Genomic DNA, 26,273 nt, shown 5'->3' on the forward strand with positions numbered 1-26,273 from the left:
TCACTGGCTTGGCAGGTGCCCACTCTTAAATATGGCATTTGGTTCACCTTGATTTATGACCCCAAATACTGGATAATCCTGTACAAAACCCGACTCCTGGGAACCCTAGGTAAATCCCATCTCCATTCTGATTTTATTGTAGTTTATGGCACCCCTCTGCAAAATGGCCTCTCCATCAAGAGAGAGGACTCCAAAGGCTCCCTCTGCTCCGAAGGAGGAGGAACGTCTCCTGACCAAAGCGGTGCTGAAAACGTAAGAACATCCTTTCCATCTCCAAAGCATTCAGATAACAGACTTTGTCACGCCTGGCTAGATCCTTAATGAAAGACCAAAAGTGCTGTGTGGTCCATGCATTTAAAAGCAGAAATGAAACTGGGGTGATACCTTTTGGAAACCCCCCAAAATATCAGGAAGGCTTTGGTGTTCTTCAACAAGAGTATAGCAGATTGAATCAACTGCCCCAGGCAGTAGATTTGGGGTATCATGAAAGGGCAGCAAATGTTACTTTATAAATGTTGTATTCATGTATTTTTTTCTAGAAAGGGAAAAATATGTTTGGGTGTTTCTTCATCCTCATGTGCCAAAATAGCTGGTTTTAAGTGATCTGCTTGTTGACTTAGGTAGATGAGTGGATGGGTCGCTGTTTGCAATTCCTCCTCTTATAGCAAATGTCTCAGCAAAGGAGTTATGGGGCCTGCAAAAAATACCACTCGCCTCATATGGGACCCTCATGACTTCAGCCACAACCTATGTTTCGATAACTCAGCATGGTTAGACTTCTGGAACATCTTTTCTTACCAACCCGTCTCTTGGGCATGTGTTATTTGAAACAGATACGGAGGGGCTCCACGCGGAGTAGCATCTCCCAGTTCGGACGGCTGGACCCCTACGAGATCCGGAGTCTCCTTATCTGCTATCTTTATATCATCAAAATGATTTCAGAAGGTCAGTCCCATTGGCATGCTCCTAAAATATGATTTCTCGTGGTCGTTGTCATCTCCTCCTTTTCTTCCTCATCCTCCAGAGATAGGCAAAGTGTGGGCTGTGGACAGCATGAAGCCCTAGGGCTGTTTTTCTGGCCTTGTGCCCAGAGCATTTGGGTCACATTTTAGGTGATTTTAGGCTTAGAAAAATGGGGGAAATCAACCTCTGTTCCTCACATAGTTGCCCACTCCTGCTCTAAAGTTTGGACCAAAACCCAAAATAAGTTCACCACCCCATTGACACAGAAGACAGTTGCTTCTGCTGAGTTGAGCTGAGTTACAAAACCTAAGGTCTTCAAGCATTGGGAGTAGGGTGACCTTTCTCATTAGATGGGACCAAAAGTGGTTTGGCAATAGAATCGATTCTTTCAAAAAGCAGTAGACGCTTCTCTGCTGGAGGCTTTCAGATAAGAAGTTGGATGTCCGTCTTTTGGGATGCTTTAACTGTCGATTCCTGCATGGCAAGGATTTGGACTGCATAGCCTTTGTGATCCCTTCCAACTCTGTGATGCTATGATTCTCAGATGGAAATCAAGCCATGTTGTTTTCTATCAATCTCAGATACGCTGTTGACCTACTGGAACAAAATATCACCCCAGGATCTCATGAACGTCCTTGCTCTCCTAGAGTAAGATTTATTATTATTATTATTTTTATTATTATTATTATTATATGTTTATTTAGAGGGGAAACTGGATATTCCTAGGAGACAGAATTCCACTCTGGATGATCAAACTCTGTGATTTCAAGATGCCATCGTGGAATTAATAGGATGCAAACAGACCAGTCTTGGAATCAGTGAACCAATCCAAGCAATACCAGAGTTTGGGGAAATTGCTGTTTTGGACTACCGCTCCCAGAATCCCCCAGCCAACATAGCCACTGGCCATGCTGAATACAGCATTATGGGAGCTGTGATCTGGAGAGTTGTTTTTCCAAGCTTTGATACACAGGAGACTCACGGACACTTACTCCCATTTTAAAAAAGAAAATTGCAAAGTAGCTGTGAGAGGCTGCCAGGTTTCATAAAGGAACTACCAGAAGGAAGAGGATGCTGAAATCCACCTGGATTGGCCACTTTGAGTCCCAATTTTGGGGAGAATGTGGGATATAAATTAATATAATACTAATACTACTAATATTTGTAATAGTAGTAATACTAATACGAATAATAACAGTCTTTAAATTTGTAGTGTAGGTGTTTGCTTGACACTTATTGCATTACACTGATCTCTCTCAATCTCTCTCTTTTGTTCCAGAGTCTGTCTGTTTCACTTCAGATATGTCGGGAAAAGAAACATCGCCAGGTATGGCTCATAACAAATGATAAAGCAAAACTGGGAGGAAAGGGGGATACAAATAAATATAATAATGGTGGTGGTGGTGGTGGTATTCCCCTACTACTTGTGTATGGATGGAGAGCTATTTTGGCTGCAATGAGGTCCTATACTCATAGGATGAGTTCACACAAGTACATAGCAGGAGTAGGAATTGGACTGGCCCAGAAACACTTGCAAAAAAGCATTAAAATGAAGAAATGGAGATTCATGCTCCCAGGTGATAATCCAAAACGCCTGCTTGATGGGTATAACCAGAGATGGTAGGAAACACAACTGGTGGGACCCCAGAACATCTGCAGGTGTTCACCTTAATGTATAGGATGGCATATCACTGGTCTAACTCAGCAGAAGACATCTTCCGATGCTTATAAAGTCTCTGCTCCTTCCTCATTGCCTCCTCTTTGCTCCCCAGGGTCCACGATGCTTGGTTCTCGAAGCACATGGGCATTGACCGGAAATCCCAGACAATGCCAGCCCTGCGGAGTAGGGCAGGAACCATCCAGGCCCGGCTTCAACACTTGGGGAGCTTGGATAGCTCATTCACATTGAATCACAGTAAGGAGCAAAACAATGTAGGCATTGCAGCACAGACTCTTCTTGCATTTCCAGAAGGTTCCTGATGTTTCTGCTGGCGCCTTGCACATCACAAAAGCTGCATTTCTGTTACTAGGGTCCAAAACACACTGCAGAATAATCCAGTTTGAGACCACTTCAACTGCCTTGGCTCAGTGCTAGGGAATCCTGGGAATTGTAGTTTATTGTGGCACCAGAGCTCTCAGACAGAGAAGGCTCGATGTCTCACAAATATACAGGTCCCAGAATTCCTTACCATTGAGCCAGGGAAGTTAAAGCCGTCTCAAACTGATTTATTTCTGCAGTGTGTGATTTTGGACCTAATAATAATAATAATAATAGGTTTTATTTATATACCGCCCAATCACTGGGAATCCGAGCGGTTTACAATAGAGGGGATAACAGACAGTTCCCTGCCCACAGGCTTACAATCTAAAAGACACGACACAAAAGGAGAAGGGAATGGTGAGGGGGGGAGGGAATCAGGTCCAGCATTCTTCTCTCCCTCTGAGGCCTGGACCAGGGCAGATGGACCGGAGGGAGGGCTCTTCTTCTTCAGGCTAGCCCCTGATGGAACTGGGCCAGCCTTCTCTCTCCCTCAGAGGCCGAAAGATGACAGTTAGGGAGGGAGGAGCCTCTGTCTTCAGACCTAGTGTTGGATGTCCCTTTTCAGTATTTTTACATTTCAGGAAACTTGGTCAGTATTAGTCCTGAAGCTGAGATGCTAATATTCATCCATAAATCAATGCAATAGCATTGATCTTTTCAGTGAATATTATAAAATTAGCAAAACAAATCAGTAAAATGTTAGTAATGCATGACTTTGGAAGTTTTTTTTTTTAAATTACAGTCATGAAGAAAGGCTGATAAGCTCACACAAATTTCTCCCAAAGTAACTTCATCAGTGTTAATTAAAATGTATGTATTATACCCAGTCAACAGTCTTCTAATGTTTGTATTTATTTTATTATTTTGCTGACTATTTGCTGTAATAAATGAAATATAGCAATAATAATAATAATTTTATTTCTTACTTGCCTCTCCTCATGGTTCAAGGCGGGTCACAACATAGTTAAAACACAGTCATTACATAAAATACACATATTTGTAGTATTGTAGAATCCAATACGTATAGCACTGAGATGTGTTTCTTTCTGACAGATGAAACTGTTACCAACAAAAATGCTACTGAAGAATCATGAGTTTTTTGTCCTTTACTTAGATAATCTGTCATTGTCCACTAGATTGGTGCAGCGTAAATACTGAGCCGTGATCCTAGTGTGTCCATTTTTATGCGTCTCTTTCCTCCCAGGTTCATCCGAAGCAGACATCTTGCACCAGGCTTTGCTGGAAGGCAACACGGCGACCGAAGTTTCTCTGACGGTCCTGGACACCATTTCGTTCTTCACTCAGTGCTTCAAGGTAAACCTTTGGGTGATCCAAGTGTCAATTCTACTAAGCAGACCTGTCTTTGCTGTTGGGCGTCACTGGGTCTTTTCGTTCCCAGATTCTGTCCCAAGTCTCATTTTTGCACCGTCCTTTTGGCTGTTTAGGGGCCAGCGGGACTCATAGTTCTATCAGTTGTACTAACCACAAAATTCTGCAAAACAAAACAGACATCCCCTGGGATAGAACTGAAGAAAAGTGGGTCAGGACAGTTGATAGATCTGCAAGCCCTAGTGTGCTGTAAGAAGCCAAGAGAAAAGTACAAAGTGAGCACAACCAGGGAACTCTAGATAGACTCCTTTTGGGGACATACATCTTCTTAAGTGGACTTACGTCTGCAGGAATTAGAACTGGGCAGCTGCCGAACGTCCACATCAAGTAAGAGATGCTGATATGTTACTGTGTAGGTGAGCTGACAAAATGGTGGATGCACATTGGAAGCAATGCATAATGAGACAGAATTTAGTTCAATTAAAGTCCGAACAATAACCCTCCGGTTTGGACTCAGGTTCCACAAAAGAAAAAGGAGATGTTGTCTGAGGATGCTAAAAAAGATGGTCTTTTATTTCCTAAAAAGCCTGGTGTTTTAGGGAATAATTTTTTTGTTTAGCATCCTAAGATCTGGCACCTTTTCTACCTCCTGTGATTTTGCAATGCAAGCCAAGATTCAAAGAAGAGTCTCCCTTCTTTCTGCCCAGCACCATGCATAGCAGACCATGCCAAATATGAGAAAGAAATCAATGGCTGGAGAACAGATATTTTGGTTTCTCCTCTTGTGTGATTATTGAGTCCTGTGTTGTCAACAGGCAACCAAAATCTGGGGTTTTCTTTACCTGGTGTAGGAAATGTTATTCTGTTTTCAGGAGTAGATAAGCTAACCCTTTTTTTCCCTTGGATAATACCTGGCCTTTCCAAAGTCAACCATCTCCCTCCTTCTCCAGAACCAGCTCTTGAACAACGATGGACACAATCCTCTGATGAAGAAGGTTTTCGATATCCATCTTGCCTTTCTCAGAAACGGACAGTCAGAAGCGGCCCTCAAGCATGTCTTTGCATCGCTGCGATCGTTCATCAACAAGGTAGAAGGTCAATTTTAATCATTTCCATCCCATTATGTAATTGATGGTTATATTCTGATATGTCTGGGAAACTCAGAACAAGCAACCATAGCTTGGGAAACCTGGGATGGGGGGTTAGGACTACAACTTCCAGAATCTCGAAGCCAGCATGGCTCTGATGCCTCCACCAAACTACAGATCCCAGAATTCCAAAGCACCAAGCCATGGAAGTTAAAGTGCTGCTTTAATTCTGCAGTGTGCCACCAGCCTAAATAGTCTAAACTGTAAGACTATGTAAGACTAAAGTGCCCAGGCCACTTTAACAGCCCGCAGCTGGCTGCTGAACAAGGTTTAAGGAAGATCACATTTCTTCAAATGTAAGGTCACAATTCCTCACCAAGAGCCTTGCTTGCTGGTCAGAAGATGCTGGAAATGTCACCTTCTTTGCACCCTGGTTGGAAAGGTCACCCTCTTTGCACCCTGGTTGGAAAGGTCACCTTCCTTGCACCCTTATTGGAAAGGTCACCTTTTTTGCACCCTGATTGGATAAGTCACTCTCCTTACTCCCTGATTGTCACCCTCTTTGCACCTTGATTGGAAATGTCATTTACTGATGTAGCTGCTGGCTCTTAAGTTGGACTAGAGGGGTGTTAGGACCAGTAGATGTTGCTTAGTTATGCACATGTAACTAGATAGCCAATGTTGAATATCGGAGGTGGCCTTTATTATAGAACCATTCCATATGTGGGGATGGTGGTGTCACTGTAGGCAGAGTACACTTAGGAGCATCAGAAGAGCTCTCCTGGAGGAAGGCAGCAAAAGCATATCTAGGACAACCTCTCCACCTCCAACTCTGTGGCCAGTTTCAATGCTCCAAGGGGAAGATCTCATGCTGGGAATGTGTATTCTCTAGCAAACACTTTTGTTAGCTGGAGCATATGACTGTTAGCTAGAGGGTGGGGTGGGTCAAAATGAAGCCTCTCCTAAGCATGCCAACATTATCCAAAGCCAAGACATGTAACCCAGTGACAGATATAGATGTTAATTATGTATATTTTTTGCAGAGGTTGGGCGGGAGGAGCTAGCTTAACATTTCCACTTGTATTTGGAAGGAAAGCCGTTGCCTGGGCTTCAGTCCAGAGCTGCTAATTTGGATTGTCTTCTTGCTCATAAATCCCATCTATGGTGCCTAACTTTCTCACTTTTTGTTTGTGCTCCAGAGTTGTTGCTAAGTCCAAATGGGACCTTGGGGAAGAAAATAACAACTTGTGGTGGAGAAGGGAGTGGGTTTTCACAGGAAACTGATAAGAAATTTGACCCACAATGTGAGCATGACACTGGCCTGATCCCTCACCAATCACTTTTCCTTCCAAATAGCAACTGCAACTTTTTTTTGTTTAAAACAACAAACAAACCCAAAACATGATTTCAGGGAACGCTGGCAGATTTACATTTCTCCTGCAACACAAATCTTCACCCGCCAGTTTCTCTTTCTCTTTTTTCATCCCAGTCTCCACATCTGTGATATGGGCAGTTCTGGGGAAAGCGGGCCCAATGAGGGCATTACGTCCCCAAGGAAGAGGCTCTGACCCCAACATTGTAATGAAGATAAAAGCACAGTGCCATTTGTGCCACAACCAGTTAATCAGCTAAGGCTTGGCTAAGTAGCAGTGATGTAGACATGAGCCAATTGATTCAGACTTAAGTTAGACTTAAGCTGCTTCAATGGCTTGATTTGGACTTGACTTGGCAAAAGTGACACTATGGCTTGACTTGAGACTGGTATACTTTTAGTGACTGACTTGCTGGTGCCATTCCCTTTAAAACAGCAAGCAAGACCCATCCCTAGGGCTGCATTTCTTGGAAGAGAACGGCAAATGCATTAGGCAATGGGCTTGCCATGGAAAGATAGGCTTTAAAAGAATCCTGTGATGTGCAGCAGGGACAGGCTTCTGAGCAGACCTTAACCCTCACCTGAAGCCTATTGCCTAATGAAATGCATCCTGCATTAAAAGTTGGCCCCCAGACTTGAGACTACCTTGCAAGGACTTGAGACTCAACTTCAGACCATACAAAATTAAACAAGTTGTGCAATTAAAATACAAAACTGTAAAAACAGATAATACACAAAGTAAAATTTACATATAATGCGTATAGTAAAATCTAAATTAAAAAACAATAAAACTTTGAACTCAGTTTGCAGCAGCTGAAGTGCGCTGAGGAAGAAGGAGGAAAGCGGGCAGAAGAAAAAGAAACCGGGACGTTTTGAAAAACTGCTGGGAAAGTGGGAAGGCAGAGGATTGATCAGGATTGGAAGAATTGGAGGACGTGATGATGGCCCCTCGAAGGCTTTGATGGCTGGCTTCCATAGTTTTTGGTGGGTTTTTTGGGTTATGTGGCCATGTTCTAGAAGAGTTTATACCTGATACAGATACAGATGCAGATGCTGGCGAAATGTCAGGAGTAAACTCTTCTAGAACATGGCCACATAGCCCAAAAAATCCACCATAAACTAAAGGCCCTCTTTCTACAGGTAGAAAAGTGATGCATGCAAAGACGTGTTTGTCTCTAACCCCCACATTCCCATCTGTGTCCAGTTCCCTTCGGCTTTCTTCAAGGGCCGGGTGAATATGTGTGCCACCTTTTGCTATGAGGTCCTCAAGTGTTGCACCTCCAAACTCAGCTCCACGCGAAACGAAGCCTCTGCGCTCCTCTACCTCCTCATGAGGAACAACTTCGAGTTCACCAAGCGGAAAACCTTTTTACGAACACACCTCCAGGTAAGTAAAAGGGGAAGTGGGTTTGCAATGGGGGAGATGGAAGCAAACCCTCTTTCCAAGGAATTGAGAAAGCAGGGTGATGTTTCTTGCAACTCCTTTGCAGAGTCTTTTTAGAGAGACTTCGTACAAAAAAGATGTTGGCTATTTCCTTCCTTTTGTTGTGTTTGGAGGTTTCTGTATTTTCCTTTTTTGTGCGCCTTAGCTTCCGCAAATGCTCTGTTTGCTCCCTTGCTTTAGAACAAAAGGGCAAGCTAGCAATGTTTTTAAATCAAATGCTCTAAAGAAATAATTATGTCTGCATGTAATTAAAAAGAGATAAATGTGCTGGAAGGATATTCATTGTTTCTTTGGGGAAGGAGAGCTGGTTTATTTTTTTTAAAATTACATTTAAACCGTGGTTTTTCTCTGTGAAGGTGTTGGATAGGATGGGTTTTTCCTTCCTCACAACAACCATTTGACAGTGCTGAACCAAAGCCCCCCAAAAAGTATTATGGCTAATTGGGGATTTGACTCCAAGTCTTGCATTTGCAAGACTTCTGGTGCACTTCTTGGGAATAAGACATAAAATGTGCATAATTGAAAAAGGATGCAGTGAAACACACATTGGTATAGTATACAGTGGTACCTCGGGTTACGAAATTAATTCGTTCCGCCGCGGCGTTCGTAACCCGAAAAAGCCATAGGCGCTAGCGCTGGAAAGCCACGTTTCATGCGAAAAAGCGCCGAAAAGCACCAAAAAATTTTTTCGTAAGCCGAAAAAAAAAACGTAACCCGGAACAGTTTTTTCCTATGGGATTTTTTCGTATCCCGGAAATTTCGTAAGGCGGTGCTTTCGTATCCTGGGGTACCACTGTATGTTGTGCTAAATGAATGTGCAAATTAGGAAAACGGTAATACCAAAAATTGCAGACATTTCCATGTGGGAGAAATAAATAAATTTTGCAACCTAATAAAAAATGGGATAGTCTGGATGGAAATAATTGATTGGCAGGTGATGCTTTGTGTCTTCAGAAAAAGACATGAAATACTTCTTTGGTGTAGATTGTAACACTAGTGAAGAGCTTATCTTGCAGCACACTATTGCTCTCAGCACCAAAGTTTTGGGGAGACCTGGATTTTCACACAGAAATTGCACACCTTGCTTTGAAAGCATCATTCTGTCATTCTATGTAACCCAAAGGACTCAAATGAGCATTTGTTGGTGTTTTAAGCACTAAGGAATACAGGTTTGGACTCATAGTTTGGAAACAATACCAAAACCATCTGATTCTCAGATGGATTGATCTCTTTACTTATTGCACTTATATCCCACTTTTCTCCCTAGATCATTATTGCTGTAAGCCAGCTGATTGCTGATGTGGCACTTAGCGGCGGTTCGAGATTCCAGGAGTCTCTGTCAATTATCAATAACTTTGCCAATAGCGACCGGCCAGTGAAGGTAGGTTTGGTTTAATACAAGGATGGGGAACCTCTCTGAAAGCCAAGGGCTAAATTATATTTGAGGGAAGCCCTTGAGTAGTAGGTGAGGCCAAAGCCTCATACGGTAAATATGTGAGCTGCAAGCTCTGCCAATGACTCAAATTTAGGAGAGGTGTTTCAGTCCTGGAACCCAGTCTTTTGGCACAGAGTCTGTAACCCAGGCTTCATCTGTAGTGCAGGAATAATGCTGTTTGACACAGCTTTAACTGCCACGGCTCCAAGCTATGGGATTCTAGAATCTGAACTTTTGTGGGATAGTTAGACTCCTCTGTTAAAGACTTCCAGATCCCAGAATTCCTTAGCAGTGAGCCATGGAAAGTATTAACCTGCAGTAATGTGCAGATGCAGTGTCAATGTAAGACCTCATGCCTTGTATGCAGAAATATCTGGGTTCAAGCCGAGGAGTGAGCAAAGGTTGTTGTGGTTTGAGTGTTGGTCTACAACTCTGGAGGTCAGGGTTCGATTCCCAGCTTGAAACCCATAAAACTTTGAACAAATAACACACTCTCAGCCTCAGGGGAAGCAATGGCAGATCTCCTCTGAACAAATCTTGCCAAGAAAACCCTGTGATAGGGCTCACCTCAGGCTCGCCATAAATTGGAAACGACTTGAAGGCACACAGCAATAACAACAACAAAGGCCATCCCACAGTCCACATATGTGACCCTTCTTTGCAGAGTTCTCCAGAAGTTTGTTTGTTTGTTTGTTTGTTTAAAATGAGCAAATGGCTCAAAATTCTTGCCCATGGATCATTCTTTCCAGCAGACTCTCCCAGCTGTGGGAAAGTGGTTTGGAACTTGAGAACGAATGACTGCAAATATTCTTTTCCATCCCTAGTTTTGAGCATGAATGCAGACTCAGCTGTTGCCTTGAGCTCTGTGTTTTAGCAAAGGGACTATGTGTGTACGGAAGCAACAACCGCTGGTGTTTCCTTTTTAAAACCTTGCTTTCCCTTTGCTTTAAAGAGGAAAAAAAAAACAATTTCCTGCCTGCTTGTTTGCTTTCATGCCAGCCATTCTGGTGTGTTGGCCTGCGGCGTTGGCATAAGGAGACGATGTCTTCTTACATGCTGTATGTCCTGACTCACACCTTGCTTTGCTATTCTCTATCTAGTTTGGTCTCTGGTGCAAAATTCATTTCCTTGTGAATCTCGGATTTCATAAGGTCTTTCCAACAGACCCTCAACAGTTGGGAAGAGTCTGTTGGCAAGAATAATGGACCCCTGAAAATTTTTAGCCAGTTTCAATCAGTCAATCAACCACCTCCGAACAAATGCTGCCAAGAAAACCCCATGATAGGGTTGCCTTAGGGTCGCCATAAGTAAACAGTGACTTGAAGGTGCACAACAACAACAATGTTTCCATGGCATGGTTATAGCACTTTGTCATCACTTGAACTGCCATGGCTCCATGCTAGGGACCTGGGATTGATAGTTTCATGAGGTCCTTCGGATTTTGTGCCAAAGAGTCTAATGCTGTAATAGAGAAGGAAACTGCAGAACTCTTCACTAGACTCCAGATACCTAGATTTCATGAGATACTTAGAATTGTCTGCCAAAGAGGTCTAATGCTGTAATTTGGGGGAGTACATGAGAAATTGTCAAATACTTCACTGGACTATAATTTCCAAGATCCTGTAGCATGCAGCCATGGCAATTAAAGTAGTGTCAAGCTGCTAGATTCTGCAAATGTGGATGCACTCATGATTGCCCAAAGCATCACTTGTGGTCATTATCAGGCTTGTTGGTGTGACCAACTGAGAAGCCAAAACTGAACCTCAGCACATAGCTGCTCCTGTTTTGAGTTCAAATTAAAACCTTTGGAAGCCTGACAACAGGTCCTTCATGCTTCCATTTGTGTTTCCAACTTTGGCTCGCTTTCTTGTGTGGCAGGCAACCGCTTTTCCTTCCGAAGTCAAAGACTTGACCAAGAAGATCCGGACGGTCTTGATGGCCACAGCGCAGATGAAGGAGCATGAGAAGGACCCGGAGATGTTGGTGGACCTCCAGTACAGCTTGGCCAAGTCCTACGCCAGTACGCCGGAGCTAAGGAAGACGTGGCTGGACAGCATGGCCAAGATCCACGTCAAGAATGGAGACTTCTCTGAGGTGATGGCCTCGGCTGGACCAGAGGGAAGGAGTAGGGAAGAGGGAAGTGGGACAGCTTGAGTGCTTGGGACTAGAAGTGATTTGGATTTTGGATTTTTTTTCATGTTTTGGCATATATCAGTAATCCAGATATTTTGGACTTCATCTCCCAGAATTCCTGGTCAAGCTGGCTAGGGTTTCTGGGAGCTTAAGTCCAAACAAACAAACAAACAAACAAACAAAAAACCTAGAGGACCAAAGTTTGGGAACCTCTGTCTTAGACATAATGAGAGATCTTGGAGATGGGACTCTGAACTCTGAACACTATAAATTCATTTCTGTTTCATATAAATGTATCCTGAAGGCAATTCTATGCACAGTGGTATTTAAATATTGTTGTGCATGAAATATTGTGTACACTGAACCATCAGAAAGCGAAACTGTCATGAAAAAGGTTTGGGGATATTTTCAGATGTTGGAATTTCTGGATAAGGAAGATTCAGCCTTTATTTGTGTCCGGCACTAAATACTCTGGCCTTGTTTTGTAGGCAGCCATGTGCTACGTCCACATAGCAGCACTGGTGGCAGAGTTTCTTCATCGGAAAAGTAAGTGTGTTTTATGCGCAGAAGAAGGTGTGGGATGGGGAAAACACATCTCACGATCCAGGACAATTATTATGTTGTGTGGTTGTGAGTTTGCGGAAGAGGAAAGTGTGGCCCATGGGCCAGATGTACATTCCCTGGACCCATGCTTTTGCATCCTTATAAGCAGCATTTCCCTAACTTTGATCCTCCAGATGTTTTGGACTTCCATAATCCTTAACCAGTGGCTTCTGGACACTGAAGTCCAAAATTTTGAAGGACTAACCTGTGAGAACTATACAGCCTTCCTTTCCCTGATGTTTTCTGGAAATTAGAACTATAGCTCCCATCAACTCAAGCCAACATGGCCAGTGGTTAGGGCTTATGAGAGTTGTAATCCCAAAGGAGGGCACGAGGATGGGGGAGGCTGGCTTAATACTTTGCTTTGGTACTTCTGCTTTCTGAACACTGTTTCTGCTCTTTGTTCCTGTTTGCAATGGGAGCGGGGGTTTACAAATCCAAATATACACATTTTGATATTTAAAAAGAGAGAAGTGGGACCCGACCAAGGGAAGGTGACCTGGCCAAGCTTGCGATGGACTTGGGATAGAAGGAGGAACAAACTCTGTGGTTTGTGGCTTTTTGCTGCGGCGGAACAAAATGGGATTCCCAGGGATTGTCTCCAGCCTGGCAAAGCCGACAGCAGAACTCGCATCCTCCAAAGCAGAACAAGAGAAACATGGTGTATAGTCTCATCTCTGAAAATGTTGCTTTTCAAATGTCCCAGTTTCTCTCTCCTCCTTCCACTTTCCCTCTTTGTCTTCTGTTTGCTTCAGTTGCTAAAAACTGAGTTCGAAATGCAAAAGTGGTTTGCACTCAGTTAACCCACCAGAAGGAAAAAGAAGAAAGGGAAAAGAACCTTTCTTTTCCCAGGAGGCTCAGGCAAAAGCAAAGAGTTTCATCCTCTCCTAGCTTGTTCTTCTTTGGACTAATCTTCAAGGGTACACCTTTTCTCATTGCACAGAATTATTTCCTGCTGGATGCTCCTCTTTCAAGAAAATTACACCCAACATTGACGAAGAGGGAGCCATGAAAGAAGACGCTGGGATGATGGATGTCCATTACAGTGAGGTAAAGGAGATGGGTTGATTCGTAAACCTCAGATCTATGAATGCAACTCCTTCAGAGCAAATATTTTGCAAAACCCCACAAACAAAGGCAATCCCAGTCAAATTACCATTGTGTCAGTGTGTTCTCCCAGACTGGTCTAAAGAAATATACACTCTGATGATAGAGTTTATGGAGAGCTATAGAAATGCAAAGGTTTTCTAAAGTTCAGCTTTAGCTAAGTTCATAGAAGGACAAAGATAGGAGGAAAGACATTGCCAAAAGCCAAGGTGGATGGATGACCACATGAATGATGGATGGAGTTTTGGAATAAGGTCCATGCAAGCTGGGAACCAGAAAGGAGAGATGATAAACTAGCCAAAAGCATCTACATGAGACTGGGGTGTGAACCAGTGTTACAATATGTGTAGTGTGCCAAGAAGCCTTGAGAAGTTCTTGGATGCAACCAACATGGGTTTTTCCCAAACGAAGGAATGGCCTGACCTACTTATCCCTTGTCTTCTGCATTGGTAAATATCCCTTCAAAGCTCCCTTCACCTCCTTTTCTTTTTTTCCTCCTTCTCTTCTTCAGGAGGTCCTGGTGGAGTTATTGGAACAGTGTGTCGAAGGCCTTTGGAAAGCAGAGCGTTACGAAACCATAGCAGAGATTTCCAAGCTGATCATCCCGATCTACGAAAAGCGCCGCGAGTTTGAGGTAGTGGCTCTGAAACCGGCCTAATCGCAGCCCAAGAAAAATGTAGGCTCTGAATTAGCTAACAATGGTAGATGATTGTCCATATCTGACAGGTTTACCAAAGGTCTGTCTTTAAAGGTCAGACTTGGTATAAGAGGAAGCAGTAGCGCCTATTTGCTTTGATCAGTCTTTACCTGGAATATTGTGTCCAGTTCTGGGCACCACAATTGAAGAAGGATGTGGATAAGATGGAGCATGTCCAGAGGAGGGTGATCAAAATGGTGGAAGGGTCTAGAAACCATGCCCTAAGAGTTGAGTCAACAGACGGATTGCAGTTTGTGATGGCAGGTCCTTTAGAGGAGGCTTGCATTTTATAATGGAAGTTGAGGTTGTTTTGAAATATTTTCCATTCCTCTCTGTGTGTTTTTTCTCCAGAAACTGACCCAGATGTACAGAACGCTCCACGGAGCTTACACCAAAGTCCTAGAAGTGATGCAGAACAAAAAGAGGCTGCTGGGCACCTATTTTCGGGTTGCTTTTTATGGGCAGGTAAGCACACAGGAGTATTTTGTAATGGGAGAGGAGGGTTTGAATCTGTGGATGCTGAATCCATGGATGCAGAGGGCTGAATGTGTTTGCAAACAGCTCGGAAGTGGCTTCTGCCGTCCCCCCAGTTTGTGCCGGGGTCCACCACTATAAATAGGAGAAAGTGTGGTTCATGGGACATTATGTGGACCCCTAATCCTTCTTTGCACCCTCTGAAACTCTCCAGGATTTCCCCCAAAGTCCCCAAAATTTTATAAGCAATTCTCTGGTGAGATTTTTTTCCTCACCCTTAGGTTATTTTTAAAAACCAACTAAAAACTGTTGCAAAATACAGCTGTTTTGCTTCCACCCTTCTGTTCCCTGTCCCTAAACTCCCAAAGCGAAACAAATCCAAATGTAAGCAAGAAATGAAACTGGAAGAGACATTGTGTCACTTATGATTTTAGGATGGAGGTGAAAAATTGACCCTTGGCAACATTGGCCCTAGGATCTAATCCCATGTATTTGGAACAGGGGGTTGTAATCCATGAAAGCGCATGCTAAGACGAATCCATATCTGCCGTCAAAATGTTATGAGATTATTTGCTAGAAGACAAATGCTCAAGGGACTTCCCCATTTGAAACCCAGTTCCACTTCTAACCCTTTCTAAGGCTGCATCTACACTGCAGAATTGATGCAGCTTGACACCATTTTGCCACGGCTCAATGCTATGAAATTCTGGGATTTGTTGTTCTGTGAGATATTTCTCCTTCTCTGGCAGAGACAGCTCTGGTGCCACTACAAACTACAAATCCCAGGATTGCACAGGATGGAGCCATGCCAGTTAAAGCAGCGTCAAACAATATTAATTCTGACTTTTAAAACAACGTTGACTTGCATCAATTCTGCAGTGTGGCAGCTGGGTCATGTTTGCATTTGTTGTGCATTTCTGATCCATAACAGACGTTTTTTGAAGAAGAGGATGGCAAAGAGTATATCTACAAGGAGCCCAAACTCACAGGCCTTTCGGAGATCTCCTTCCGGCTGCTGAAACTTTACGGGGAAAAATTTGGAGCCGAGAACGTCAAAATCATCCAGGATTCAAATAAGGTGACATTAAAAGACATACTGCTCCCTTCCTTCCGCTTTCATTTCCAGCAAATGTAGGAAGAGGCATTCCAAGAAAGAATGGAGATACTGTCCAAATAGCTATTTCTCTAATCCAGATTTTTGAAAGTTACTTTTTTCTATTTCTTTTTTAAATAACTCTATTATTTGTTCTAAAAGTAACTTATAGGTATACCTCAAAGTGGATATTTTTTTCTGAGAAGCTACTTCTTGAAGAGGAAGTTTGGTACCAGCGGCAGAAATAGCATGGAAAGAATTGGGATAGGTTCCCACACCACAAAAAAGAAGAAGAATTCGACATAGCAACCTCTTTATTTAAGCCTAACATCCATGTGAAATGAAAGAACTTGGGCATGCAAGCCTTGCATGAGTAAACAAAAATATTTTGAACTCTCTGGAGACCACTTGAAAGCTTCTTCCATGATTCATCAAGGGACCTTTCCATTCACCATACTCCAGTTTTCTTATGATTTCCATTTTGGTTGCCAAACTAATAGATGCATGTATTTTAATATGTTGAAGATATCTGATAGGACAAGCTTACCTTCTCTCCTTTTCCTCTCTGTTTTGCTTTTCACACATAGTCAGGGATGCAACCTGTAGTACTGTTCAAAGGGCAGTTCCCTCTGCCTCTTCAATGGGACATGATCTACTACAGCTTTCAGCTAGCTTTAAAAGGAGCTGTCCAATGTGCTAAGACTATTTGGAGTTGACATCCAGTACTATGGACAACTCCACTAAAGCCTTATTAACCCCTGAATAGGATTCACTGCTTCATTGACTTGGAAGCCACTGGCCACCACTGCAATTTGTTTCATAAAGATCAAATAGACAGCACACTTTCTGGCCTTGCATTGCACATTTTAGTGCAAATATTAAGACACAAATAGTGTTCGATTCAGCAAGTATTGCAGAATGTAATGCCACAAGTCACAAGGCCAGCATGTTCTTTGTCACGCCCTGGTTCTAAAACATGGACATGGACTCTGAGCAGAGACTGACGTAGTGGACATACTGCTGAACCAGATCAGGAGCAGGTTCTTCAGCCAGATATCCACCAGTGGTCCCCAAACTCGGCTTTTAAAGAGTTTTTGGACTTCCGCTCCCAGAATCTACTGGCCAACATGGCAGAGGCTTCTGGGAGCTGAAGTCCAAAATCTCTTGAAGGGCACAGTTTGGGGACCACTGTCATAGACAGACCAGAGTAAAGGTCCAACTCTAGCGGAGAGTCCTGCCCATTCAGATACAGAAGGCCACTTACCCCTACCTACCTTCGCCGAATGGTGGCAACAAAAGGAGAGCTTGAGGAGGTCTTAGAGGATTTATAGGAAGCAGCAGTCAATTCAGTAGCAACTGCAATGAGCTGCTGATCTATAAATCATTTGAGATTCCACCTCAACATTAGGAAGAATTTCTTGACAGTAAGAGTTGTTCAGCACTGGAAGACACTGCCTTGGAGAGTGGGAGTTTTTAAACAGAGGCTGGATGGTGCTTTGATGGAGACTGCCTTCATGGCCAAAGAGAGTTGGACTGGATGGCCCTTGGGATCTCTTCCAGCTCTATGATTCTGCAATTCTATGAATCCCCAGCCCTGACCTCCAGGAGTTGTCATAAACTGGCATCCCTGGCTCCTTGTTGTGTTCCTGAACTCTGTGCTCAACCTGGACTGTGTTTGTTGACTTTGGATGCTGTGTACCTGACTTGGATGTTGCTGAACTCTCCTGAACTTGAAGTTTGGGCATGAACTCTTTTGGGGACTTAAGGCTTGTGTTTACTAGAGTAAAGTAAATGTTGAACTATAAACTTCTCTATGCCTTTGCTTGCTCCTTAGTTAGTCTCTGTCACCTGTGTAGCCATCAAACTTTGGCTGGTTGCCTGGACTGTGTTTGGGACACTTCTTCCCCGTTACCAGTTTCCATTGCTTCCTCCAGGTGAACCTCAAAGACCTGGATCCCAAATATGCGCACATCCAAGTGACCTACCTGAAGCCTTACTTTGATGAGAAGGAGCTCTCCGACAGGAAGACGGATTTCGAAAGGAGCCACAATATCAACCGGTTTGTCTTTGAGACACCGTACACGTTGTCCGGGAAGAAACACGGGAGTGTGGAAGAGCAGTGCAAGAGGAGGACGATCCTCACCAGTGAGTTTGGTCCCTCCAGTTAGCAGGGAGGAAGGCCAGAGCAACGGGGAAGGGAAAGCATGTAGGAATACAAAGCCCTGCTGTGATGGCAGAGCAGACCAGCTGATGGTATTGATTAAAAAATCAATCAATCAAAGGAGAAGCGGGCAGAAAGAGCAAAGGCCATGGAGGACATTTCTAGGGAACAAAGCAGAGGCCCATTATGTTGATGGGTCTCCTTGCTGTAACGTTAATACGTAAAGTGCAGTTCACAAAAAAGTAGCATACAGTTAGGGTGCATGCTGAGTGCCCAAAGATTATTAATCAGTAATAACACAATGCACCCACATCATACATGGGCGCACTATACATGGCTTCCAGCATGTGCTGGAAGCCGCACTGGAAAGGCTTCTCCCACGCCCTGGAAGAAACAGTGGAGTGTGTGCCGGGTGGGCACCGTGGGGACGAGCCGCATTATTTCTAATGGGGCTTGACTTTACGCAGTATTTCCCTTACACGGCGGGGGGCTGGAACGGATCCCCCATGTAAAGGAAGGGCCGACTGTAATGGTAATGGTAATGATGGTGGTGATAATGATGTCAAAAAGGATTCCCATCAGTTATAAGCAACAGGTCAACATGAAGCCAATTTATGTGATGTCTGATGAAATTAAAGCCAAAACAGATAGCTGCAGCAAGTGTGCATTATTATTATTATTATTATTATTATTATTATTATTATTATTATTATTACCCACCTCTCCCCATGGATTGAGGCAAGGGACAACAGCAACAGTTAAAACTCACATCAGTTTAAAAGGACAAATAAGATGTCTAACTAATAAAACAATCCACATATAAAATCCGTCATTTAAAATTCAGAATGTAAAAATGTGCATTACAAGATCCCTTTGTATAGACTGGTGCTATCTAGATACGTTTATTGAGAGTCCAAGTGGCTTACAAATCCACAGTTTGATAATACTCTGTCCTCAGGGTTACAGTCTAAAGAAGACATATAAGCTGCCTTGATCCTAATCAGAGTAGGCGGGATATAAATAAAGTTGTTGTTGTTGTTGTTATGACACATAAGGGAAAAGGGGATAGGAATGGCAGAAGGAATTAAGTCTGGCAGATGCTGGCTTCTCTTCTCTCCCCAGAGGCTACAAAAATAGCAGTTGAACTGCAACTCCCATCAGCCCCAGATAGCATGACTGAGTTGTGCTCCATTGTGTCTGGAGAGCGCCAGGTTGTTGGAAAGCTGGGATCAGAGCCTGGAGAAATTACTTTTTGGACTGTAACTGCCAAAATCCCCCATCTTTCTGGCTGCAGGATTCTGAGAGTTATCCAAAGAAGTAACTTTTCCAAGCTCTGACTGGGATTGATTGAGCCTATGGAGACTTTCTCGTTATTGTATTTTATTTTTACTGCTTTTGCTTCTACTACTTCCCTTTCAATTTATTTTTACTGCTACGATGAGTAAGATTGTCCGGATTCCTCTAATTTTGTGTGCGTGTGTTTTAACTGCATAGCTGTAATGCTTTCCAGTGTTTTAATCCTGTGTTGTGTTTATGCTGCTGGCTTCTCTGAGTTCCTAGCTGGAAACCATATGGAATTAATAGACATCCTTGCCCCCACCCTTTTTTAAAAAATAAAATAAAACCAACCCTGAATAAATAAATGAAGCAGACTCTCATGGGTTCATCTATTTTGAGCTGAGCCGAACAAGTCTGACCATCCCAGGGCAGGCTGCCAATTCATTTTCCTCCTCTTTCCTGCTAGCGTCCAACTCTTTCCCGTATGTCAAAAAGAGGATTCCCGTCAGCTACGAGCAAATGGTCAACCTGAAGCCTATCGACGTGGCGTCTGACGAAATTAAAGCCAAAACAGCTGAGTTGCAGCAAGTCTGCGCATCGCCCGACGTGGACATGATCCAACTCCAGCTGAAGCTGCAGGGCTCCGTTTCGGTGCAAGTAAGTGTTGCCGGTCGTGGCATCCTCCTTTCACCTCTGGAATAAACATATCGCTTGCTCAGGGACAAATTTGCTTTCTGGGAATCATTAACTAGCCAGGTTGGGCTTTGCAGATGGCGCGGAGCCTGCCAGATTTTGCAACAATGAGGTTGTTGGAGTTGTTCCATGGGTCTATGAGGCGCTTTTCTGCCTGTTAGAGTTATGATTCATGCTCAAAGGAAGCAATTTTAGCTGTTTTCATCCTATTGTGAGAAGGTTTTCCAAAAGGTTCAAACGAAAATCTGGACTGGGTTCATCGCCCCACTGAAACAGGAGCACCAGCTGTCCCTAGGGATTTAATTCTTTGTTCATTATTCATAGTTCAGGACTTACTCTGCATGAAATCTACAAGTGGGATGATAGTTGTAATGATGATAATGGTGATGATGATGCATACAAAGCTGCATTTTCTGCATAGGAAGCAGAAATGTTATTTTTTCTGCACAGAAAATACTGGAGTGGGATATTCAGCCTGTGCAAAATTCACACTCAGGTTTCGTTTTAGAAAGCAATATTTTCTGTGCAAGAAATACAGTCACAGTTCACTTAATGAAGTAGATGTGTTTCCTGGGCATGGACTTCTTTAATAGAAAGTTTGGTGTCAGGGGCAGAAATAATGTAGGAAAAAAAATAAATAAGGATCAGTTCCTCTGGTTGAGTTCACAGAGTGCAAACTACTTTTGACTTTGAGCTGTGTTTGCAGCAATGGAAATAAGCCAGAAGGGAAAGTTGGAGGTGGAGAAAGCAACTAGGCCATTGGAAAAGCAGATGAAAGAATGGGACAACTGAAAACTAATTGGGACTGACTCTGCCAAATTGTTACAAAGGAGGGAATGATCTGGGATACCTCCCAAAAACAGCTGGCCACCCTTGCCTTAAGAGCCTAGGAAACTGCTTTATATGGAATGAAACCCTTTCTTGGTCGACTTTCCAGAGTTATATACTTGGCCACTAGGCTAATGGAAATGAAGCAGTTTGACACCAGTTTGGTTTCAGTGACCAAACTGAACTATGGAATTCTGGGATTTGTAATGTGGTGGGGCACCAGAGCTGTCTGACAGGGGAGGTTAAATATCTCACAGAACTACAACTCCCATAATTTGTAGTCAAACTGGTGTCAAACTGCTTTATTCCTGCAGTGTGGCAGCAGCCTAGGGCTTTGCTGTGATCCAGTGTCAGGGTTTTTCTTCTGTTGTCCTCCTCTTCCTTGGCTAACACTTTTTCCTGCCGCCATTTAGGTCAATGCTGGCCCTCTGGCCTACGCCCGGGCGTTCCTCGATGACAAGCATTCCAGCAAATATCCTGCCAAGAAGGTGAACGAATTGAAAGAAATGTTCCGGTAAGTATTATCATTATCATTATTATTATGTTTTGCCAGCCACAGATGCTGGAGAAACATCAGGAATAAACTGATGGTCACGGAGCCCCAAATAACCCACAAAAAACTATGGATGCCGGCCACGAAAGTCTTCGTTTTCACTTTTATGCTATGACTTCTTTCACCTAACTCCATGTGTCCGAGGAAGTAGACCGTGCCTACAAAAGCTTATGCTCCAACTTCTTTCACTCATTTAGTCTCAAAAGTGCTACGTGATCCCTTTGCATCCCTAATCTTGTGTTTCTCCCAAAATGGAGGGTTCAAGACAGTTTACAGAATAAGGATATAGTCCATTGTGTCATATGAATGGGCCTCTGGACCAAAAATGTTATAGGTCATTTCAGTCTTTCTAGGGACAGAGCTGCCAGATGCACGGCAGACCCTATCTATCTCATGTCCTCCTCCTTTCCTCTCCAGGAAGTTTATCCAGGCCTGCGGCATTGCCTTAGAGCTCAACGAACGGCTGATCAAAGAGGACCAGGCAGAGTACCACGAAGAGCTGAAGTCCAACTTCAGGGACATGGCGAAAGAGCTTTCCGACATCATCCACGAACAGGTACAGGATGATCCAAAGGCAAACAAAGCCTCTCCAAACATTACTCGGAAAAAGGACCAGAATCCTTAACTTCGGTTGTTGTTCAGAGATAGTGGCATTGACATTGTGCCATCGGGACAGCTTTCAGAGTTGTCAAGGAAACATTGGCACAATCCAGTAAAGAAGAGGCAGAAATAAGCGACCCTTAAGGAGGGTGTAAGTGACAACTATCTTGCCTTGCCTTTGGATCGTCTGGTGAAGGCTGGTGGAAGTTGCACTCTTGACAGTTTTTGGAAGGCCAAGCCATTTTCCCAATTCTGGCCTGAGATAAGAGAGCCGGAAAGTAGCGGTGAAGGGCAGGGAAGGAAGGAAGGATGTGGGCAGATGCCATTGCCCAAGTTTATAAAGGTTTCTTGAAGCTGAGGGTGACAGAAGCAAGAGGATCCAGGAGGCAAGTCATGGTTAGCTTGCATTTTATTTTAAGTTGGCTAAAACCAAACCGATGAAGGAGCAGAACCAGATTTCAGAGGATGATGTTCTCTCTAGTGAAGCAACTATGGGACATAGAGGTAGTTAGCAACCAATTTCTCCCCTGAACTTCCCAGTTGCATTTCACTATCAAGGTAGAGGCCACAAAGGGGATTTCTTGGCTCCGTTTGCAAGTGGCATAACCTGGGCATTGGTGGGTACGTGGATGCTGAGAACATTATGCATACTGCAAAGTGAGAACTTTCCATTCTAAGTTGGGCTCCATCTGCAAGTGAGCATGAGAGAAAGGGTTGGCGTAAGCCATTCTGAAACCAGCCCTTGAATGCACCTATTTTCCCTACAGCGGTGAAGGCATTCCCCATGGCTGTCTGAGCCCCCTCAGAAACCCCCTTCCCAAAGCTATGGGGGAGTTGTAGGGAGAAAAGGAGAGGCACCTGTTGGTATGCTCTGTTAATGCTGACCACCAAATCATCCATGCGCCCACTAATGCCCAGGTTATGCCACTTGCAAATGGAGCTGAGAAATCCTCTTTGTGGTGTCTACCAAGTAGATGGGTAGGAGATAACTGGGAGATCACTGGCACCCCATTCTATGAGCAAGGAACAAGTGCAGAGAACTGGGCCAGACACCTACCTGTTTGGGACTATACACTTGTTTTGTAATCCATGCAACTGATAGTCAGCTCCCACTAACCAGAGCTGGACGCTGGCCATGCCACTTGGGGGATTCTGGGATTGCAATTCCCCCCCCCCCCCCAAAAAAAAGACTGTGTCTGACTCTTGTCTCCAGGGTTTTGGAGATTAAAGAACCAGAGTGTGACCCTTGTTGAGGTCTACTGTATTGCATCTTGTGCACCAACGTCCCTTTCAGACAAGATTAAAACAAATATAAAAGTCTGTTCTTTTCCTGTAAAATTCAAACTAAAACCTGGAGGGCCTCCACTCCTGTCCGGACCTCCAATTCCTTTAATTCGAAGATACTGCAAAGCAGCACATTCATAGTTCATCCTCACCTGTCTGGTTGTTTGGTTTGCATACAGGTGACTGGATCAGCTGTCTGCCATTCAGTTATTATTCAAATAGGGACTCTTTTGCCAAAAATGCAAAAATAAACCCAAACTTGTCTTTCTCTTTACTTCTTATCCTGGGCTGTTAGCTGGCCAGGTTAGGAAAATACAGTGAGACCTGATCATTTTACTTGCATTCAGAAATGTGATTAAATGTAGTTCTGTTTCAAAGTAATTAAATATAAACTGTATACACATAATTAAGAATTATAACAATATCCTATTCAGCCATGGAAACCCAGTCAGTGATCTTGGGCAAGAGGCACTCTGTCAGTCTCAGAGAGGGGAAGCAAAGGCAAACTTACTAAGAAATCTTGCACACAAAAAAAACCTCATGATAAGTTTGCCTTAGGGTTGCCATAATTTGGAAACGACTTGAAGACACACAACAACAACAGTCCCTTATAATAAGGGTCACCTACTACCTACTCTATGCATAACCCACAAAACTCCCCCATCTGCAAAAGCCTGAATTTGGCGTGTGCCGAAGGAGATCTATGCAGCGTTCTTGCTTTGAGCTGCGCTTGCAAAACAGGAACTCTGGGGCAGTACCTTCCTGGAGCTATTTGCGGTTCCAAGCCCCCCAGAGAAAACAAAGCCACAGATGGGGATTGCCATGCAGAAACTAAAGCCGCTCGGCTGCAAAATCCAATTCATTTCGGGTGGGTCTGAGTTATCCCTGAAGTGACTCACAACTGTACTTCAGCGCTCCTTCCTTCAATTCTTATCATCTCTCTTCAGGCACAGTTAATGGCCAGGGGATGGTGGAAGTTGCAGTACAGCATTTTCTTTTTTAAAAGACTTTATTTTTACAATATATAGTATATCATTCAAAATAATCATAAAACATAGTTTCCAAATGAAGTCCAGCATTTTCTGAACGGTAGCCTATTTTATTTAATAAACATCCTCAAGAGCCCATTGCTATGTTTTGCACAGATTCAGGGTGACCAGACATCATGGCTTCAAATGAGGACATTAAAATGTAAGATATTAAAGCCTTCAAGTCGGTTTCCGATTTATGGTGGCCCTAAGACAAACTTGGGGTTTTCTTGGCAAGGTTTGTGCAGAGGAGGTTTGCCCTTGCCTTCCTCTGAGGCTGAGAGTATGTGACTTGCCCAAAGTCACCCAATGCATTTCTATGGCAGAGCAAGGATTCCAACCCTGGTCAACACAATTGTAGTCCCCTGCTTGGTCAGCCCCTATATTTTGTCCCCTTCCTCTTGGAGGACTGGCCACTTAATGAATATTGTTTTACCACTGCTAAGCACTTGCTGCAGAAACATAAATCTTTCCCCCAGAAAAAACCCAGCTTCTGTTCATCTTGAGTTGGCTCTTCAGCTTACAGTCGTCTTCCAAATAATACTTCTGGAGTGTGTAAACTTTGCGCTTGTTTGGATAGCAGGGAGCTTTTTGCAAGAACCAGAGCACCAAAGAATCCCTCTGGGACCTCTTGATTTATAGCCTATTGAATATCGATGGCAAAGGAGATATATTACCTAACAGTGCTTTCTTTATCCTTAAAAAAAGAAACATTGAGCCCTTGAGTTTAATAATGGATTAGAGCCATAAGATGGCAACATTCCTTGGACACAATTGGTGCATGTGTTCCTCCTCCCAAAGCTCAGAAATCTTAATTCTTACAGTTACGACTCCTAGAATCCCAAAGCAGACGAGGGGAACGAATTTTGCCCTTCCTTGTAGACTCACGCAAAAGCAAACCGCTGCAAACTCTACTACTTTGTGTATTTTTCCTCATTGAATAACATTTGCCAACTTGACTACACTCTGATGTTGCTTGGCCACTTGCATGATCCCAGTTTTCATCTCCGAAATTTTGGAAAGTCAATGCAATCCTCATGTACTCTTAAAACTAGATAGTACATATTTGTGTGCATGTGTGTTGTGGTTGCCAAATAACTCCTCTTTCCCCTTCTCTTTGTCTCTTCCTTTCTTTTTAAAACGCTGCCTTTGCAAAAAATAACAGCTTTGAAGACCAGGTTAGGTAATGCCATGCTACATTTCCTTTTCGGGTTGTCGAAATAACTTGTTGATCTGGAGACTCATGGGAGGCATTTGTAACTTGGCTTTTGGTTTCTTTAGATATACCAGGAAGATACCATCCATTCCTCGTGGATGCACAACACTTTGCACGTGTTTTGTGCCATCAGCGGGACTTCGGGAGATGGCTACGGCTCACTGAGATCTACACCAGACCTTTAAAAGCGAGGAGCAACGGCTGACATTTTGCAGGACTTTCTCAGGAATACTTGGAACTGAATGATATTATCCTTCAAACTGGCAATGCAATGCACTCCATATTTTCCTTTATTTCCAAAGCAGAGCCACTGAGCAGCCAGGAAAAAGCTCCCTGCCTTATATATGTGTATATATATATATTGTCCCCTTTCCTTTCCATTGCATTGTCAAATATATACAAGACACCAAAAGCATTTATCCAGCCACAGTACTGAAGACCGAGCTTGACAATGGTACCGTGTAAAATTGTACAATGGAATATAATAAAGTGTAAAAATGTTTTCTTTTTACATGTTGTAAATAAGCTGTAGTTTGTATATGTGTATGTGTGTGTGTATGCACATGTGTGCATGATGCACAACATAAAAAGCAGATGTTAGAGACCGTCTGTCTCTCTTTTCGTCCCATCTCTATGTTTTCCACCAACAAAGGTAAAGTAGAAAGAGTATCCAGGGGTATTATTGCCTATATAGCAAATCCGATAATATTCAAAATCCACTGAACAGGCATACCTTTATTGAGACAAATGAAATATACAATATAATAATAATAATAATAATAATAATAATAATAATAATAATAATAATAATAGGTTTTATTTATATCCCGCCTTTCCAAAAGGATCGGTTATT

At 43.2% G+C, this 26,273-nt stretch overlaps 1 protein-coding gene across 2 annotated transcripts in view; it reads left to right on the forward strand.

Moving 5' to 3' along the window:
• The window catches only part of DOCK11 (dedicator of cytokinesis 11), a 74,449-nt gene extending 48,432 nt beyond the window's left edge, over nt 1-26,017 (forward strand). For both annotated transcript variants that reach the window (XM_042480214.1, XM_042480215.1), the window contains 20 exons: nt 143-252; nt 834-945; nt 1,545-1,611; nt 2,243-2,290; nt 2,736-2,878; nt 4,209-4,318; nt 5,284-5,421; nt 7,998-8,180; nt 9,505-9,618; nt 11,551-11,766; nt 12,294-12,351; nt 13,352-13,458; nt 14,027-14,149; nt 14,564-14,677; nt 15,618-15,764; nt 17,714-17,924; nt 19,685-19,875; nt 21,153-21,253; nt 21,710-21,848; nt 25,486-26,017. In XM_042480214.1, the coding sequence (XP_042336148.1) occupies nt 143-252; nt 834-945; nt 1,545-1,611; nt 2,243-2,290; nt 2,736-2,878; nt 4,209-4,318; nt 5,284-5,421; nt 7,998-8,180; nt 9,505-9,618; nt 11,551-11,766; nt 12,294-12,351; nt 13,352-13,458; nt 14,027-14,149; nt 14,564-14,677; nt 15,618-15,764; nt 17,714-17,924; nt 19,685-19,875; nt 21,153-21,253; nt 21,710-21,848; nt 25,486-25,605 (2,552 nt within the window). In that variant the 3' untranslated portion in view covers nt 25,606-26,017. The remainder of the gene's footprint in view (nt 1-142; nt 253-833; nt 946-1,544; nt 1,612-2,242; nt 2,291-2,735; nt 2,879-4,208; nt 4,319-5,283; nt 5,422-7,997; nt 8,181-9,504; nt 9,619-11,550; nt 11,767-12,293; nt 12,352-13,351; nt 13,459-14,026; nt 14,150-14,563; nt 14,678-15,617; nt 15,765-17,713; nt 17,925-19,684; nt 19,876-21,152; nt 21,254-21,709; nt 21,849-25,485) is intronic.
• Nucleotides 26,018-26,273: the final 256 nt, after the last annotated feature.

The sequence above is a fragment of the Sceloporus undulatus genome, chromosome 7 (genome assembly GCF_019175285.1).
Source record: "Sceloporus undulatus isolate JIND9_A2432 ecotype Alabama chromosome 7, SceUnd_v1.1, whole genome shotgun sequence".
Taxonomy (NCBI): Eukaryota; Metazoa; Chordata; class Lepidosauria; order Squamata; family Phrynosomatidae; genus Sceloporus; species Sceloporus undulatus.